The 17,945-nt window shown below is 42.6% G+C and overlaps 1 protein-coding gene across 7 annotated transcripts in view; it reads left to right on the top strand.

Moving 5' to 3' along the window:
* ASIP (agouti signaling protein) overlaps positions 1–9,716 on the top strand; it is a 32,473-nt gene extending 22,757 nt beyond the window's left edge. For 6 of the 7 annotated variants that reach the window (XM_046902812.1, XM_046902815.1, XM_046902813.1 and 3 more), the window contains 3 exons: positions 2,568–2,770; positions 5,626–5,687; positions 7,185–9,334. In XM_046902812.1, coding sequence (XP_046758768.1) covers positions 2,590–2,770; positions 5,626–5,687; positions 7,185–7,361 — 420 coding nt within the window. In that variant the 5' untranslated portion in view covers positions 2,568–2,589 and the 3' untranslated portion in view covers positions 7,362–9,334. Of the gene's footprint in view, positions 1–2,567; positions 2,771–5,625; positions 5,688–7,184 lie in introns of all 7 variants that reach the window. The other variant, NM_001115079.2, reaches the window with a different exon arrangement.
* The last annotated feature ends 8,229 nt before the right edge of the window (positions 9,717–17,945 follow it).

Below are 17,945 nucleotides of genomic sequence, written 5' to 3'. Positions count from 1 at the left end.
TGTTTGCTTTGTTTTAGGTTTTATGTGTACTTCTGTCATTCCCTTGACAGTGAAGGGCACTACACATGTTAACCATTTGCTTTCATAATTTGCTGGATTGTGGCTGAAGTTCAGTGATTACTTCTCTGCTTGCAAGACTAACTCCATGTAAACATTAAAAAAAAAAAAAAAGGCATATTAAATATATAGTAGTAGATTGTAGCCTAATCAATAAATGGCAACCCTGTCAAGATACTGCAGTACTATGTTTTTTAATTGTTAGGAATCTGCTAGGAAAATAAATTCCTTTAAAACAAAGTCTTCATAGAAAAACAGATGTGCAGCTTGATGAAGTTAAGGAAAATAGTTTGATTACCTTAAGCAGTATCTAATGAGACCCAGAAGGAGAATTAGGAAATAAGGAGCAAAATTGGTAAGTAGAACTCTCTTGTAATGCCAAAAAAAAAGGGAAATACATGCATGAGTTCTGTGTTATGATGGAAAAGGAGCATCAAGCCTACCAGTACCTTCATCTCATTTTCACATCTAACTCTACTTTCTGCTTGCTTTGTCTTTCTGTCAGCTCTGCTTGCATGCATCCAGCAGACTGTGCTATTAGATGTAACGTTCCAAGCAGGGTTACCTGGTAGATTCTCTGATCAAAATACACGGGCTGCTCTGAAAGTAATGCCTCCTACTTTATGATGTTGGCCCACAATGTCAGAGGTTGGTGTTGGTGGAACGGCAGTAGGGATTGAACCTTCCCACCAGTATCCTGTTCCATTCTGTTACCATGCAACAGATGGCAGCAGAGGGGCAGTCTGAAAAAATGGTGTCTGAAATGGCAGTGTGAACAAAGCAAAGGTGTGGAATTGAATTCATCCACACAGACAAAATGGTACCCAGTGACATTCATCAACATTTTCTGGATGTTTATGGAAGTCAAACAGTGGTTGTGAGCGCAGTGAGGTGGTGGGTGGTCCATTTCAGCAGTGGTGACGGTGACCTCTGTTGGCGCAGATTTTGAAGAGCTCAGTGTGCAGGCTGTTGTTCATCACTAACAGGAATACAGAGCTAATGGCAGTGACTATGTTGAAAAATACTGATTTGTAGCTGAGAGTTTGCTCTATCAAGTAGTGTTATTGTGCTCTTTGTATTTGTTGAAATTTCCATAAATAAATAGAAGGCATTAATTTCAGAGCGACCTACATCTATCTGTAATCAAATTAAAGACTCCTCCCACTGCCTATTACAAAATTTTCATCAAATCATTTAAAGGATACATCTATCTGCAGCCACTACTTTAATCCTGCTTGGATCTCAACTTCCATACAGCTTTGAGCTCTACCAGCTGCATACCATTGGAGATACAGACACAGTAGCACTCGGTTCCCAATAGGTTAATCCCTCCTGCCCATCTCTGTATCCCTTCTTTGGACACTAATTTTTATATCCTTCTCATGGTGCCCAAAACTTCTCACAATGCTTGAGGCGATGCCACATGGGCAGAGTGGAGATGGACTACTTCAAAAGCAGAAGCTCTTCATCTTTTGTCTCCAGTAATTAAACAGTCACAACCAGAGTAATTTCTTGAACTATTTGTATTTACTGTTTCTTTTCAATACTGCTAGTAGATTTTCACTGACAAAAAGCTACCTATAAATCTGAAGACTAGCAGAACATCCACGACGAATGTCCCATAACTCTGACACAGTATAAAACTACTGCAGATGGAAATAATCATTAACTTTGAATTTCAACAGCATTATAAATCTAGAAGATCATGAGAGCAGAATGGCAATTGGGTTTGCATACTCCATGTTGCTGCACAGAATCACTTAGAGCTTGTCCAGGGCCAGTAGCTTTCATCCAAGGTAGATGGCCAGATTCAGCAGAGGTCAGGTTTCTTTTTAAGTATGGTCAAACCCCAAAGACATTGCTAATCTGAAAAATTATCAAGTATATACTAAATCCTTTGGCATATAAATGCCTTTCAGCCCTGAGGCTTTTGTAATTTGTTTGAATTATGGCTATGAATCAATATGAGAGCACAGCAGCCACATCCAGGGTATAATAAAATAAGGCATTTCTTCATGACTTGTTTGTAGACAGAGAAAAGAAATAGGAAACATAATTTGTTTTTATTACTATCATCATTATTATTATAGGTTTTATGGCACAAATCTGTAAACACAACTTTCTGGGAAAAATACCACCATATGACGGAACCAGCCCAAAGTGAATGCAGAAAGTTCTCTCCCCTTGGTTGTTCAATAAACAATGCTGTTAAAGTCAGTGGGGAGAACTCGTGTCACAGGGATTTATTTTTTTTCGGGGGGGGGGAATCTTTGAGAAAAGAATCAGAAGAAAAACAAAACAAAACAAACAAACAAACAAAAAAAAGATTATCTAGAGGATTATTCTTGAGAGATGGTTTTTGTCCCCCCACTAAGATAACTGCAGTCCTATGTATTCAGGTATCAAGGTCGAAGTAGTAGGAATGAATAATTGTCAAAGATCTGTTGATAAAACTGCTGGATGTGACAGAATTGCTGAGACTCATCTCCATACCTCTCTTCTACACACAGGTTTTGACTGATCTTCATTTTCATGACAGTGGGATTTTTTCTCCCAACAATGAAAAGGAAGAACCTTTTCCTAAGCCTATTGCTCTGCTACAGTTTGCTCAGAGCTGCCAGTTCTCACCTCATAATCGAGGAGAAGACAGAATGCAACCTTTCAAAGAGCAACAAAACGAACCTCCCAGATCTCCCACCCATCTCCATTGTAGGTTAGTAGAATTTGCCATTTGATGCCAAGTTAACAGGACTTGAAGAAAATGCGGCTGTTGCTTAATATAGACTATTTAGATAGCTCACTATAGCATTGCAATTTCACACAAATGCCTTAGTGCTACACAGAACTGCAGTGTCAGTGCAGCCATGGTATTCAACTACGGCAATGCGGCAAACCACAATTCAGCGTAAAAAGAACAACTGCCTTCAGTTTTGCAGTTTTCACTGAGGTTCCTATCACACTGTATGTCTTCTATATTCAAGAGCAAGGTAATTTCATTAATATGGGCGTCAATCTTCCTTTGAAAATCCTATGCAAACAGAAAAAGTGAATATAAGCAATTTTTTTTTTTAATCAACTCTGTAGAAAGCTGTTGATTTCTCTGCTGGGGTATAATTTTAACCTCAGTTTACCTGTGCGCCAAGTGATCGAGAAGACTACAAGGCAGTTAGAAGTCATCAGTGTATCCAAGGCAGGACAGGCTGTGCCCCTACCATTGCTGGCAGGTGCCCGTTGGTCCTGTGAAGACCTTTGTCAAACAAGGCTTTACTATTTCCTTCACAAATATTTTTTCTTAATGCCAACCCTGACTCTTTCAATGTAATTTAAGTCAACTTTCAGTTACGTCTTGGGAAACTGTTGGGTACTTGGGGATGGTTAGCTGAACAACGTCATTCAGAACTCTGCAGAAGTTCAGTTATTTGAAAAATAAAGCTTCTATTGTTCATCTCCCTTCCACAGGCTTCTAGGGGTTGTTCTCAAATCAAATCAGTTTCTTATCTTTTATTTTCTCTGCCCTTTTACTCAAGGATGATGTTTCTTTTAGGTGAGCCAGCTGTGCCACACAAACCACTCCAATGAAATCCAAACCTCTTTACCTCTGAGTTAATCAAGTTGTTTTAATGGCACATTTGTTAAGCTCATGCCACACCGTTCCATGTTGCTTCTAATCCTACACTCCTCACACTTCCAATATTTTTTTTCCTTTGCAACTGGAATCAGAGTTATAAAATACATTCCCTTTGGCTAACTTCTCAGTCTCCTTGGAAAAACGTGGACATGCCTTGAACATAGCAGATAGGTTATCATGCCATATTATTTTGCCAACAGATATCCAAGACAGTAAAAATCTCCTAATGTTATCAGGCCTTTTTGCTTTGGATGGCTCTGAAATGCCTCACAAAAAGCATTCCTCCCTCTCTGCACAGCTTCGTTCTCTGCAAGATCCACATCATCCCACAGCAAACTAAGGTGGTAAATGCAAGCAAACAGTGTTCATCCTTCTCTTATATGCATACAAAAAGAAATATTTCTATATTTCCCTCTTGTCTGCCCACTGGGCAACATTATCTTTACCAAAATCTCTAGAATAACTATTGCATATTTGTGTTACACCAGTGTTAAATCTCAGTTTAATTATATCACTCCATTTTTAACCGAACTTTAGTAAACAATTTTATAAGCAAAGCATTCCAGAACGGTTGCAGACGTAGAAAATCAAATTAGCCCAGAAATGGATGTCATTGAAGTATTTCAGCTACCACCAGAAAATTTCAAGGGACAGCAAACAAAGCCAACACAATCTGCCAGATGAATCTGGATCTGACCAACCAACACCAACGGGTGCAAGCCATGCTCTTCTTGAGTGGCCTGAAATTCCTTATGCTTGAAATATAGTTTTTCCTCCCACTGTCACTCGATGATGGATGTGTAACCCTAGCTCTGTAATGATGCTACAGTAAAAACTGAAACTACCAGGCAGTGTATTCTTAATTGTGTAATTCTGCAAATTCTGGTAATTATTAAGTGTTCAAAAAGATCTGGGTAGCAAATTCTGGAACAGGCAAGGAGCCACTATTCATAAGTAGGCGTATCCAAATCTTTTTTATGCCAATCAATCATGGATCTTATACTTAATCCAAAGCTCACAAATAACCAATGTATTGAAATACTGTGATAGATTTTAACAGAAAAGTCTTGCTGTGTTAGATCCCAAGACAAGTCTTAGTTATGGAGTTAACAGCAAATAGTAATTCATATTAGAGATGACATAATAATAAAGCTAATATTCCTCAAAGGATGATGCGAGGAATTTCACAATATTAGTGCTTTGATCTTAAAAAAAAAAAAAAGAAACTTTGCAAACTCCCATCACACATGGCCCAAAATCCCCCCTCTAAAATTTACCAGATTGAAGAATCAGCTCCACCAACACGCACAAGCACTTAAAAGGTACAGGTACATTGATGAAACACCGTCACCTCAGCATTCATCAACGAGATGGTAGGTAAAAAAAGGAACGAAGAAGTGAAGAACTGGAGGCGTTTTATGCCAAAACAGCCAAGAGCTTTTTGCTAATGAAACCAGAACAATAATTCCTGCCGAATTTATGTAGGTAACACCACTTTTATGGAAAAAAATATGGAATTCTGACTGTTTTTTTCCTGATGTTTTTCTTTTTTTTTTTTTTTCATGCAATTCATATGCATAAATATCCCAAGAGAAGGTATATACACAGAGCCCTTGATTTTTTTTTTTTCTTTTGGAACCATTTTTCTTGCTCACATAGGACCAAATAACGTTCGACAACAACAAAATGCCCTCCTAAAATGCAAATAGCAGTACTCCTCTATTTTTCATCAGCAACAACCCAGTTTAGATGCTATTTTTAAGTGAAGACAGTGCCTAGAGATGAACTTCATCATTCTGCTGTGGATACCTGCAGTGATGTGGTAGCAACGCAGGTTATCTATCTGCCTTCTCTTGCATAAAAATATCATCAAGCATATCTGTTAAATAATATTTGCTGTAAGACTGATTTAATGTTATGTTCTGCTTTTCTCTTTGAAGATTTAACTAAAAGATCCCAGAAAGTCAGCAGAAAAGAGGCAGAGAATAAGAAATCTTCCAAGGTAGGCAGCTGTTCAGAAAATATTGTCAAATTAGAATGATTTATTATTGCTATATTTTACCCCAGTGCACTTATCCAAAAAGTTTTTACAGTCCTGGCTTCAATAACTCACATAAAGTTTGAAGCTTAATATTATAGAAACAGATGGAAAACCTAAATGATGGGGGGAAAAAAAGCATGTTCCTATATTAGTTACAGGTTACTGGGGTTTGGTTTTGTAGTTTCTGTTTTGTTTTATTTTACAGTCCTCTTACAGAAAGCATACCTTAGACTTGAGATGCTCTAAGTACTTGCAACACTATTCAGGTATTGGCCGAAAAAAGATACCATTCCCAATCACACCACGTGGGTCAACTGTCCAAGCCCTGCAGCCCAGAGGCATAAACCCACTCTGCTAATTTTTAACTGCATGTGCCAAAACACTGAAGTAGAAGGATCCAAATAATTTGGTACTTAGTTGAAAACATTACCTAGGAATTTTATCCCATCATTAGCTTCAGATCGGTATTTTTAAGATTCTCTAAGAGAGCAGAAAATAGCATTTTACTTCATCTTTTGGTTTGACATGGCAGCTTTTTTGAAGCCAAACCAGTCGTTGCTACAACCAGCAACTTTTAGAGTTCCTTCTTTTCCTTTCTAGTGTTTTGCATAGTGAGTCTTCTCCAAAATGCTTCCTAAACCCCCAGGATGACTCAGGTTGATAAAGGCCACAGGAGGTCCTGCTGCTCCCATCGCAGCTCACAGCAGGTCATTCTTGCAGTCAAACTCGAAGTACTCGGGCTTGAAATCTCCTGAAGCACTTACAGACCACATCAATTGTAGCAATTGAAAATCAAATGAAGTTTCATCAAATGAAACTTCTGGTAAAGTTGCCAATTTTAAAAGATTGCCTGGAGCACTTGTGGAAGGCCCAGGTGCCAGGCACATGCTGACCAGCCCCAGGTTTCCCCTCTTTCCAAATCACAGGGAAGCAGCACTCCTCAGGTAGGCTAGATCTTCTTCAGCTCACTCACCTGTGTCTGCAGTTGAGGAGTCCCACATGCAAATCTGATGCACAAATCATCACCAAACTCCAAAAGCAGCTTGACAAACAAGCTGAGGATCCAAGAGTAATTCTATTACCTTGCTGAACCTGTAATAGTGTAATCTTTGAAGACTCTTGCGTCGCTTTCTTTGCTGCTGCTATATTCTTCCACACAGAGTATATTTGAAAGGTCTATTCAGTCACGTTTTTAGGCACTCATAATAAAGAGTGCCTATTGCCTACATTGCACACACATAGGCAGTGTACCATTTTGCTCAGTAGGCAATCCAGCAGTTCCCATAGCCCAGTCCCACCACATCAACTCTATATTCCTACTTAACTTAGGTCTTACTGCCAGCAACCACCACCTCACCTCAAGTCAGAAGTTCCCATAGTTCACTTTCTCTGCATCTGTCCTTTATTCTGACCCATAATTGTTCTGCAGTTGTATGAATTTTCATGTTTTTGTTCCAGAAAAATGCTGAACTGAAGGCACCTCCAAAACCAAGGCCCACACCTGCTGCTGACTGCGTGCCAAACTTCAAAACCTGCAAACCACACTTGAATTCATGTTGTAACTACTGTGCGTTGTGCAAATGCCGAATTTTTCAGACTATCTGCCAATGTCTACTGTTAAACCCAAAGTGTTAAACCAAATCAGGAACATATTAAGGCTGCTGTCTTTCATTAGCTTCCCAAGTGTATATGTCAAACTATCTAATGCACGCAGCAGTCAAAATAGAGAGCTTTGAAGCTGATAGGTTGGATTTGTTGCTCCTCAATGGACAATGATCTTCTTTGTGGGGTTGATGCTGTCATAAACAAAATGGGTTTTTAGGAAGCTGATAACCAGGAAGATAGACTTCAAACAGTCATTCTTAGCAAAACTAACTTGCATTTAATGAGAAATCTGGGTTCTCATTGTTTGGGGATTTTTAGGGTTGTAATTTGTTTTTTGTTTGTTTGCTCGTTTTTCTTTTTTGGTTGGTAGCTGGGTTTTTTGTTCTTTTGTTTGAGAAGGATTATACTAACCAAAGATTTCAGCATAGTCTAGCCAGCACTGCAAAACCTGCCCACAATCTGCCACACTGAAACTGGACTTGTCAATCTCAGGTAAGACCAGAGCTTAGGTTTGCCCTCAAGGACAGCACAGCACAGGCTTCCAGCAGATCCAATATGTAAAGCTGAAAATGCAGGTTTCATGGTTAACTCCCCCTTCACACATTCCACAAAAATTAGGACTAGAGTCTTTGTAGGTTACTCAAGCTGGAGGCAGTAGCAACAAACTGTTGGCTCGAAACAAGACATCTTCCTCTTCTTGAAGCTCTGTGCCTTAATACTGAGTTATCCCAGATGACATAGCAGACAACCTTCCCTGGCTAAGCTACCAGGAAAGAAGTGGTAGGTCATAGGAGAGCAAGGAGGGAGCAGACCTAGAAGTGCCCAACACTGAAGACTATTCATCTGCCGGACACCAGCTCTCTTGCTTTTCACCTTCTCTGTTTTGCATCTACCGTGTTCCTCTTTCCCCAGCTCTTGCACACTCTTTTCCTCCCATGGGCCTCTTTTGATTTTAGTCTTTTCCCTTCCTCCCACCATTATGGTCAGTCACCTGAGGATCCTGAATTTTCTAATGCTCTACAGGTCTAATTTGAAGGAAAATTCTCAGCTGATTTATTTCTAAGAGCAGCTGAGGGCTACAAAATCTTCCAGGCAGGCAAAGACAATATAGATGATAAACAGTCCCTAAAGTGCCTCAAGCCTTCTGATATCAATCCAAAGCCCAGAGCTTTAAGTTTAGGCTGGGTGTTGACAGAAATGTCTGTTCACCTTCCTAGAGAGACATGCAGTTGACAGAGAGCTTAATCTAAGAAAGAGCCTAAATGATGGCAGGATGACACCATGTTCCTTATCCAGCTGTCATATATGATGCAAGTTTGAATTCTTTTAAACGTGTGTTATTACTTCTTTTAATCAGATATCCTGGCTCAGGAATCCATGAGCTGTGGGACAAAGAGGATGAGAAGAAATACAACACGGTGGTGGGTTTGGGAACAGGATTTGGCCCCTTCTTTTCCTAGGGAAGCTGTAGGTTCTTGACAAGCTGTTTCAGAGTTTTCATAAGGAAGTGTCCACAGTTGATACTAAAATGATATCCGTAATCACACAATTTCTACCGTGGAAACAAGTACTTGTCTAAGAGGCCACAGAAACTGTGTTTTAACAGGGTGAATGGAAGCAGTGGAGGAAATGGAAGGAGGAAGAGCCAAAAGTCAAACAGCTTGTGCTGTTCTCTCAACAATAGCTCCCACTTCAGCTTGGCTGTCTGCTAAGGAATTGGGCAGCGCTGAGACCCAGAGTGAGGAGCGAGAGACATAGAAGCTGACCCAGTTTGTCCTGGGCATGAAAGAAAAAGGAAGACTCTTTCATATGAGAATAATGAGATTTGTTGTTAAACATATAGCACTTACTTTATAATATAGCATTTATGCATAGTGTGTTTTGATAGATTTGGTTTATTAATAAGCCTTCCTTTTGTTACTGGAATTAATTAAAAAGAGATTATGCTTTCTTTGCCATTCATCTATCACACCAAATAATACATGTAATCAAGTACTCTGAAATTGTTATTAGCCTACTTTTCTGGCTAAAGATCACGAGGGTAGAATACAGAAATCATTAAGATATGTACATCTACTATTTGCTTCAGGTATGTAGTTTCAACAAGTATTTACACCAAGGAGTTGATTTTATGTGTAAGAGTGCCTTAAGGGAGATGTCATCAGCACGGAGATGATAACACATACATATGACAAACACAGAGTGTTTAATTTTGTCACATACCAAAATGTCTTCACAAAAAAATTTACTGAAATACAAGTTTAGAAACAGACCGAGTAATGCTCTAAGACACAGAGAAATCACTCCTCGAGACCAATGGAAATGTTATCTTGATTACAGCTGAGTAGCATTAAGTACAAATAAATCATTATTAGCTTTTCCAAATATTGCCTCTCTTGTGGGAATTTAAAACAGACATGGTGCTCATCTCAAGTTCCAACTGGATTTCTTACTGTCACCTTCAAAGACCAGAAAATCCAAGTTGATCTGAGTGGCTAAAACAAATGCTAGAATTAACATCTTAATGGCTACCAGCTCCAACACCTCAGTCATTAGCTGGGGGAACTGTGAAAGTGTTGGAAGACCCCAAAAGGAAAACAAACAACTTCTCGTGTGAGTCTTTAGGACCTTCTCAGTAAAACCTTTTCCAGGTTGTCTATACATGGGTCAACAGTATCTGTAATACTACACCAGCTGAGTGTGATGAGAGCTTTAACAAATACCCTTTTATAGTACACAGAAATAAGGCTGACTTCATGATGAAATTAGTTAAAAGAGAACACTATGGAGGTTGTGTGTAAGGACCCTAGAAGTACTTGCATGTGCCGTGCCCGAAGCTGACTCTGCAGAAGCTCTGTTTTATGGTGCAGAAATTACATCGTGTTAGTCCCATGGAACATGCTTCTCAGAGTACTGTGAGAGTGACTATTTGTGAGAGAGCACAGCCTTACAATCACATTAAATAACATCTAAGGCCAATGCAGAACAATACTAAATCATAAGATTTTTCATCAAAGCCTTTCAAGCTGAATTGGACCACTCTATGTCCAGAATTGACTCAGTGAACATTAAACAGACAAATTCCAGATTTGTTGACACCCCAAGCCCTATTTAACTCACTTAGGACTGAGTTGTAGAATCAGGACTAAAAGTTATTAAAAACTCTGCTAACAAACACGTAAGCATTTCAGCCTTTTTCTACTACTGAACTTTGAAAATCCACCTTCCTGGACAGCCTCCCCTACACAAAGATCTCCAGATCAGAATAAAAGATAAACAATTAGCTGCTATGGTTACAGCACTGCAAAATCAAATTGCCGTTGTAATACCTGGAGCAGATCTGTCCCAGAGACAATTTCCAAAACTGAAATTGCACGTTTAACAGCTACTTCTTTCCAAACAGACACAATCGTTGATTCTTTGCATTTTATTTAGTAGCTTACAAGAGATAATTGACCCTCGCATGAGATACAAACTGCCCTTACCACTACCCCTGTTTTCTGTTCTAACAATATGGATGAGACAATTCCATGTTCTACACAATAAGCATCCCACCAGCTTTGCTGAACTTTGTGCCACTGATGATTTCCCAGTGCTCCCATCAATCCAGATCCTCCTACAAGGCCTCTCATTCCTCCAGGGGATCAGCAGCACCTCTCAGATCAGTGCCATCGTCAGCCTTGCTGAGGATGCATGTCTGTATCCAGTTAGTTGACAGAAATGTTGGACAGGACTGGCCCTAGAGCTGAGCCCCAGAGAACACCACTGGTAACTGTTCATGGCCAGATGTAGCCCGTCTACCCCTTGAGCGCTTCCATTGAGCCAATTCATCACCCAGCATAGTATGAACTCATTTGTCTCACAGTAGGACAATCCATCCAGAAGGGTGCCATAAAGAACCGTATCAAAGGCCTTGCCAAAATCTAGAACAGTGACATCTGCTGCCTTCCCTTCATCCACCACTGACCAATGCCCAGTCAGTCCCCAAGCAGTGGCCACACTCCCAGTAAATGCCCCTGGTTTTATTGTTCTGAACGATGCCATGTGGCATGGAATGTCCCTTTGGCCAGTTCAGGTCAGCTGTCCTGGTTCTCCCCCTCCCAGCTCCTTGCACCGCCCCAGCCCCCTCGCTGGCAGGTCAGTACAAGGAACAGAAACTTTCTTGTCTCTGTACAGCACCATTCAGCAAAAACTAAAACAACACTGTGTTATCAACACTGTTCTTCCCTAAATCCAAGTCATACAATAACTATAAGGAAAATTAAGTCTAGCCCAGTGAAAACCAGGATAATATGTTGGTATAGAAGCTCCTGAAACTGCAGCCACTCTGGATCAGCACAGATTCTCCCATTTGCCTTGTCACTCTCTAACAGCACTGCACCATCCCTTGGTGTAACCTTAGTGTTCTTAATGGTATTCCCTTCCCCAATCAACCCTGGTTTAAAGCCCTCTCCCATCTACCTAGCCAGGTTACGGGTCAAGAAGCATCTTCCCCATTGAGACAGGAGGGTCCCTGCAGGCCTTTCAGCCCAAAGCCCTTTCCATGGTTATACAACTCAAAGTTCTGGCACCAGTCTTGAAGCCAGGCACTGATGACCTAGGCTTGCCTGTTTCTTTTCTTGTCTCTCCTCATTAGTGGAGGACTGAGGAAAACACTGTCTGTGCTCCAGAGTCCTTTAGTTGTCTCCCCAAGGCCTTGAAATCTCTTTTGATAGACCTCAGGCTTCCTGCAAATACATCATTGGTATCCACTTGAAAGAGGAATGGATAATAGTCTGAAGGCTGTCTCATGCTCAAAAGCTTCCTGGTAACATCCCTGGCCCAAGTCTTGATGAGGTCTGGCCTGCAGATGGGAGCCCTCGTTCCCCGGTGGAGGGAGTCACCTATGAGAGCAACACGCCTTCCCTTCTTCCCAACATTGGTTTTGGTGTTGCACTTGCTACAAGGCCTCAGTGGGTCACACCTTGGAGGGAGAATCTGCACGAATGCCTCTTCCTCCCTCTTTTCACACACCCCATCTGCCACCCCCAGAGCTCCGTACCTACCCAGCAGTGGAAGCTGAGAGGGCAGACAGACGGTCCTCTCGCTGCTCTGCAGAGACTTGCTTCCACCCCTCAGGCTCCCCAGGCTGCTGCCATTACCCCAATGCAGCCTCGATGCCGGGCCTGCCGCAGCAGTGGCAGAGTGTGGCTCCCCTGATCGATCTGTCACCTTTCCAGGCTCCCAGATGCTTCTCAAGTCACCCTGCCGCTTCCTGGAGCTCAGCCACCAGGCAGAGCAGCTCATCTCCCTGGGCATACTGTCCATGCTCTCACCCTCTATCTTGAAGCAGCACCACAGACTGGGTGTTTGAGTGGGGTCATCATGAGCCTATGTGAGTCCTTACAACCTGAAGGAGCTCAGAGAGATGTGAAAACGTATCCCCTCCCCCTCAGTAACAGACTTCCACAAAAAGAGCAGTACAGCAGCATCGGTGCTGGGCACCATTTTAGATACACAGGGGCACCGCTCCAGGCTGGCGGATGTGACACGTGGCCTAGAGGAGAACGTCCCCATCTGGAGCAGCAGCAGCACGAGGCCAGAGGGACACACTGAGCTTCTAAAAGAGCAATTAATCAAAGTGCCCTCCCTTCCTAAATTTGTGGTGCCTGCAGATTACTTTCTGAGGTATTACAAAGATTTTATTGGCAGGCTTCTCAGATGATACACAGATGGCCAACATACGGCCAAGTCCTACCTCTCCCAAAAGAAAATTGAGGTTTTAGTCATTTCTGCAAGATTTCTGAATAAAATGAAAAAAAAAAAAAAGAGAGAGAGAGAGAGAGAAAGAAAAAAAAAAAGTGATTGCTGCATGACATGTGCATGTGTATTTCTGTCCAGGAAATCTTGAGATGATGAAAACAGAGGAAACACGGGAGCCCTAAAATGGCTGTAATAGTGTTCATGAATAAACGCCACATGTGAATTATGTCAATACAAGTAAAGCCTGGAAAAGACAAAAATGTCATACAATGGTTTGGGTTGGAAAGGTCCTTAAGCAGCTTCCAGTTCCAATCCCTCCTGTGGGCAGGGGCATCTCCCACCAGGTGTGCTTGTCCCCACAGGGCAGTTCCAGCCCCCTCAAATCAGTGGAAATCAGTTGGCTTTAATTGACTTCTATGGCTTTAATTGTCTTTAACAAACTTTAATAAATACTTAGAGTTGTTCTCTTTAGCATCTGGTGGGTCTAGCCAATAACTGTTCTTTTACCCTTCCTATTTTTGGTAGGCTCCTCAGCCAAATGTCATTCATGACCTCATATGTGTTTCCCATCACTCTGCACAGCTGCCTCAAGCAGGAAAACAGCAGCAACACAACATTTACAGCAGTAATGGCCAGAAGTCAGCCCCGAGAACACACAGCATCCCTCTTCTTTGTGTTCCATAGCAAGCATGGCATTTGAAAATAACAGAAATTCATGGAAGACTGATGCTATTTCACCTATTGATGGTTCATAAAAATGAATCCTTCCCATTTGGGAAGCAAATATCGCAGCACTAAATGAGCACACCAGATGGTTCGCTTCCCCTTATTCCCTTCACCTTGCTCCTCTCCCTCCATCATTAATACTTCTTTCTAAGTGCATTTGATCAAAGCTGTCACTCTTTGTCTACACAACAAAATCGTGGTTGGGGGTTAGACGCCATTTCAGGCAAAGGCTTCCCTGCCAGGATGGGTCAAAAAGAGGAAAAAGAGGACCAGCAGATGGTGGTTCTGCCTGGGAATCAAGCTAATGCAAAGCAGTGAGCACCAACTTGAATCAAAGCTCTGTGTGTCAGCCTCACTGCTGCTTTAAATGTTTCAGAAGATGCTCCCAATGTGTGCAGTAACTGCTTGAGGGAAGAGACAACGTGGCTATGAACCTACAGCCTGCCTAACACTCTGTTTCAGAACTGATTTCCCAATTACGAAACCTTAAAGAAGTGCTGCAGAAGAGCAGCAGGTTTGCTGAGGAGCATCTCTCCCCACTACAGAGCAGAGCACAGTTTAAAAACTTTGATAGAGATTTTCTAATTACCCTCAAAAGTTTAACCACCTGTAAGAGAAGGGCAGGGAGCCAACGGAGCAGAAGGGATGGCAGTCCCTACCCAGCTCCAAGGAACGCTGCAAAGCTGTCAGCGCATTTGGGTTTCATTCTGGAAGCATTCTTTAGTCCTGGAAATATTTGTCATTTTTTGTTATAGCTTTTTGTTGAAGGGTTGGCGATTTCTAAAAAGGGAGGAGCAGGTCAGTGTAGTTGGCGCTTCTTACAGCTGTGCCAAGTTGTCCGGGACAAACTGTGCGATGGAAGAAACAAGCGGGGCTTTACAGCGTACAACATCTGATTTATCTGAACAACAAAGCACGGAAAAGAAACCACCTTCGGCCCATGAGAGACTTCAGATCATTCTCAAGTAGAACCACTGCCATGAGAACGGCCACAGCCATGAGTCATGCAGCCATCAGTGGGACTTCCACGTGGCCCTCCTTTCTCCTCTGACTGAGGCCATCCTTACCTCCTCAAGCTGTTCCCCTCCGTCCATCCCCATTTCACAGAACACGAAGACACATCAAAAACAAAGAGCAGGACCTATCCAAGCTGTGCTGCAAATCAGCTGCTTTAATAAGTCACGGAAACCAGCGTTATCAGGTTGAGATGAATAAAACCTGGTAATAACTAAATATCTGGTTGAGATGAAGTAAAAAGACACAGACGGTTCTCTCACATTACTTCTAACTCAGTGCTGGAGGAATAAATGCCACACCGCTCGCCCCTTTTGGAAGAACATCATTTTTACTGGGAGCAATAAGGAAATTGTTAACAGAAGATAAATCTGACAGCCAATTAAGGAAACGTGTTATCGCTCTTCCTGGCCAAACTGGAGACCCGTCTAGAAGTTAGGAGTACAATCTTTCACCATGTCAATGGTATAAGGGCTGGTCCGGCCCGGTTCTGCGACCAGTGGGGCGGAGGGATTTCGCAAAATCCGCGCCTCCAGGAAGGGAAACAGGGGACCCCAAAACAATTAAAAACAGCAACAATGTGAGGAGAAGCAAACTAATTTACTAAATATGGTATCGGAATGTAAGATAACACACTATCATACAATATAAATCAAAATAATTGAGAGAAAGATTGTCCGAGAGCCAAAGGCCTTACGCTAGTACTGAAGCCTTGCGCGCAGTCGGGCGCAGCAGCAGTGAGCCGATCCGACAGGGAACACAGCGAGACGAGAAGAGGGACACGTCAGATGACCTGAGCCCTTATATCTGTTCCCTTGAGTAGGAATGATAACGGTACTCGAAAAGGCTCTTGGGGAACGTAGTTCTTCTTCTCTTCCAGACAGGTACCCTGTCTACAGGAACTAAAGCATTTGCTCTTTAACTCTCAGTACACTGCATGATGTTGTGATGTGGAATACTGATAACCAAAAATCATAAAACCATGACACGCCATCAGTCCCATTTTACCCACCGGTTTGGCCACCGCAGGAGCAGCCGCCACAAGTGCAGTCCCATGCAGCGAGCTGGTGGGAGGAGCTGGGGGCATCAGCAAACAAAGTAACATTGGATATAGCATAGAACTGAGAGTTTCTCCCAGTGTGGCAATTACATTTATTTTAGTGCTACTTTCTTACTGTTTGCTTGGGTCCCTTTTTTAATCCCTGACCCACTCAAGCAGCAGCCAGGAAGAGCTAAATGCGAGGAACAGCCATTAAGTCCAGTGGCTGTGGGCATTTCCCACTTCTCAGCCCCCGGCTGCCAGCACTCGGGGGAGGTGGGGAAGTTGTAAATCAATTCTCATTTTATAGAAGACAGCACACACCATAGTCTGTACTTAAACTTATTTTTAGATCTTCCTCATGCTCTCCGCATTCCTCTGACATACTGTACACACTTCCCCAAACCAGACCTCCTGTAGGTGCAGTTAGGAACCTCGCTTCTTTTCTTTTTGCCTTTTAAAATGAGCTTGCCAACAAGGCTGAGCTCCCCAAGGCACCCTGCACTCAGCCAGCCTGGGCGAGCACCGAGCCCAATGGATGCTGCAGTCGAGTTTCTCATTCCCCCTATCAGGGAGAGCACATGCAGGCGTGCAGCTGAGTGCATCGCCCTGCTCGCCCACTTACCAGACCTGGTTCACAAGCTGAGCACAAAGCTCACCTTTGTTCCCCACCTCACACTCCCACCCCTGCACACATGAAGGTCCTTCCAAGTGCAAGGCGGTGCAATGATCCGTGTCCCACTTCTCTCAGGATCCAGACCCAGGGAGGCTGTGGCTCACATTTCACCCCACTTCTGGGACATCTGCTGTGCAGTCACTAAAATGAGAGAGGTTGTAGTCCGTCACTGTCAAATGACCCAGCAGGCCAGATGTGGAATGCCATGCATGGGGCTTCAGCACCGGGGAGGGGCCTTGTGAGCCTCAGTACCTACACATGCTGTGCTCTCATCAGTGCTTATGTTTGTCAGTCACTGCATCCAGCTCAAACCATTGTAAAGGAACTGTGATGGGACTGACATCTGTATTGAGAGAATCAAAGTGCTCAGCTTCAGACCAGACTGAATACTGAATTCACTGTATGTAGATAAAAAAAAGAAAAAAGAAAGAAAGAACAAGAAAGCTGCTTTAAAAATTGCACATGATTTAGCACAACTAAGCAACAGCAGACGTGCTTTTGACAGTAGGAGGCAATCCAGCAGTAAGGCTGTGCAATTTCCTTCACTATGGATCGGGCACCTTCTGAGAAAGTAGCAGGGAGTTGGGTCACGAGACAGTATGTTTTTCCCTAGGAAATAACAACAACTGAAAGGAAAGCAGCTACTGCACCACAGGTCATGTTTCAAAGCCTTACAACCACTCTGGAATGCTGCTAAAGCAGAAGTGAAATCTGCACATTTTACTGCGAACATTATGCAAAACTGCCCCTGAAGAAGAGTTCAAATCAGAGCAATGTCTACGTTTGGCCAAAGATGATGCTTGTACTCCAGAAAGAGAGAACAAGACCACCTTTAGGAAGGGAAGCTGCTGAGCTCTACCTGAACAACAGCCACATGGTGCACAGTGACAGCCGAGCACAAATATGAAATACCCCCTTGCAATAATACTGCTGATTCACACATCGTACTGTCAACAGGTTCTGGGCACAGCATTTCTTCTCCAGGCAGCAGTAAACCACAACAGCACTACAGGAGGTGGGAGGGAGGAAGAGAAATTCTACAGTGATTTTATTTGGGCCTGTCTTTGATCTAATCTTCTTCAACCAATAAAACAGAAGATCTAGCAGAAAACATTCCAAATATGATTTTTATATTTTATCAACTCAAACCACATTTTGAGTCAAATTCCCACATTGTTAACTTGCTCAGGCTACTGTATTTTCAATAGTAAAGCAAAATTGTTTGGGATCTGTCAGTGAAAGCGCGGCAGTAGGGAGCCGCTGGTCTGTTCTCTTCCCACTTCGCAGCAATGCTCCAGTGCACTGGAACACAGCTCTGCAAAGCAGATGCTGCAGACCTGGTCAAGCTGCCAGTGCATGGACACCTCCCTGATCCACCCATGAAATCACCATTTCATGGGCTCAGTCTCCGGAGTCC

Source organism: Gallus gallus, chromosome 20 (assembly GCF_016699485.2).
Source record: "Gallus gallus isolate bGalGal1 chromosome 20, bGalGal1.mat.broiler.GRCg7b, whole genome shotgun sequence".
NCBI lineage: Eukaryota > Metazoa > Chordata > Aves > Galliformes > Phasianidae > Gallus > Gallus gallus.
This window is presented reverse-complemented; position numbering and strand designations above follow the sequence as displayed.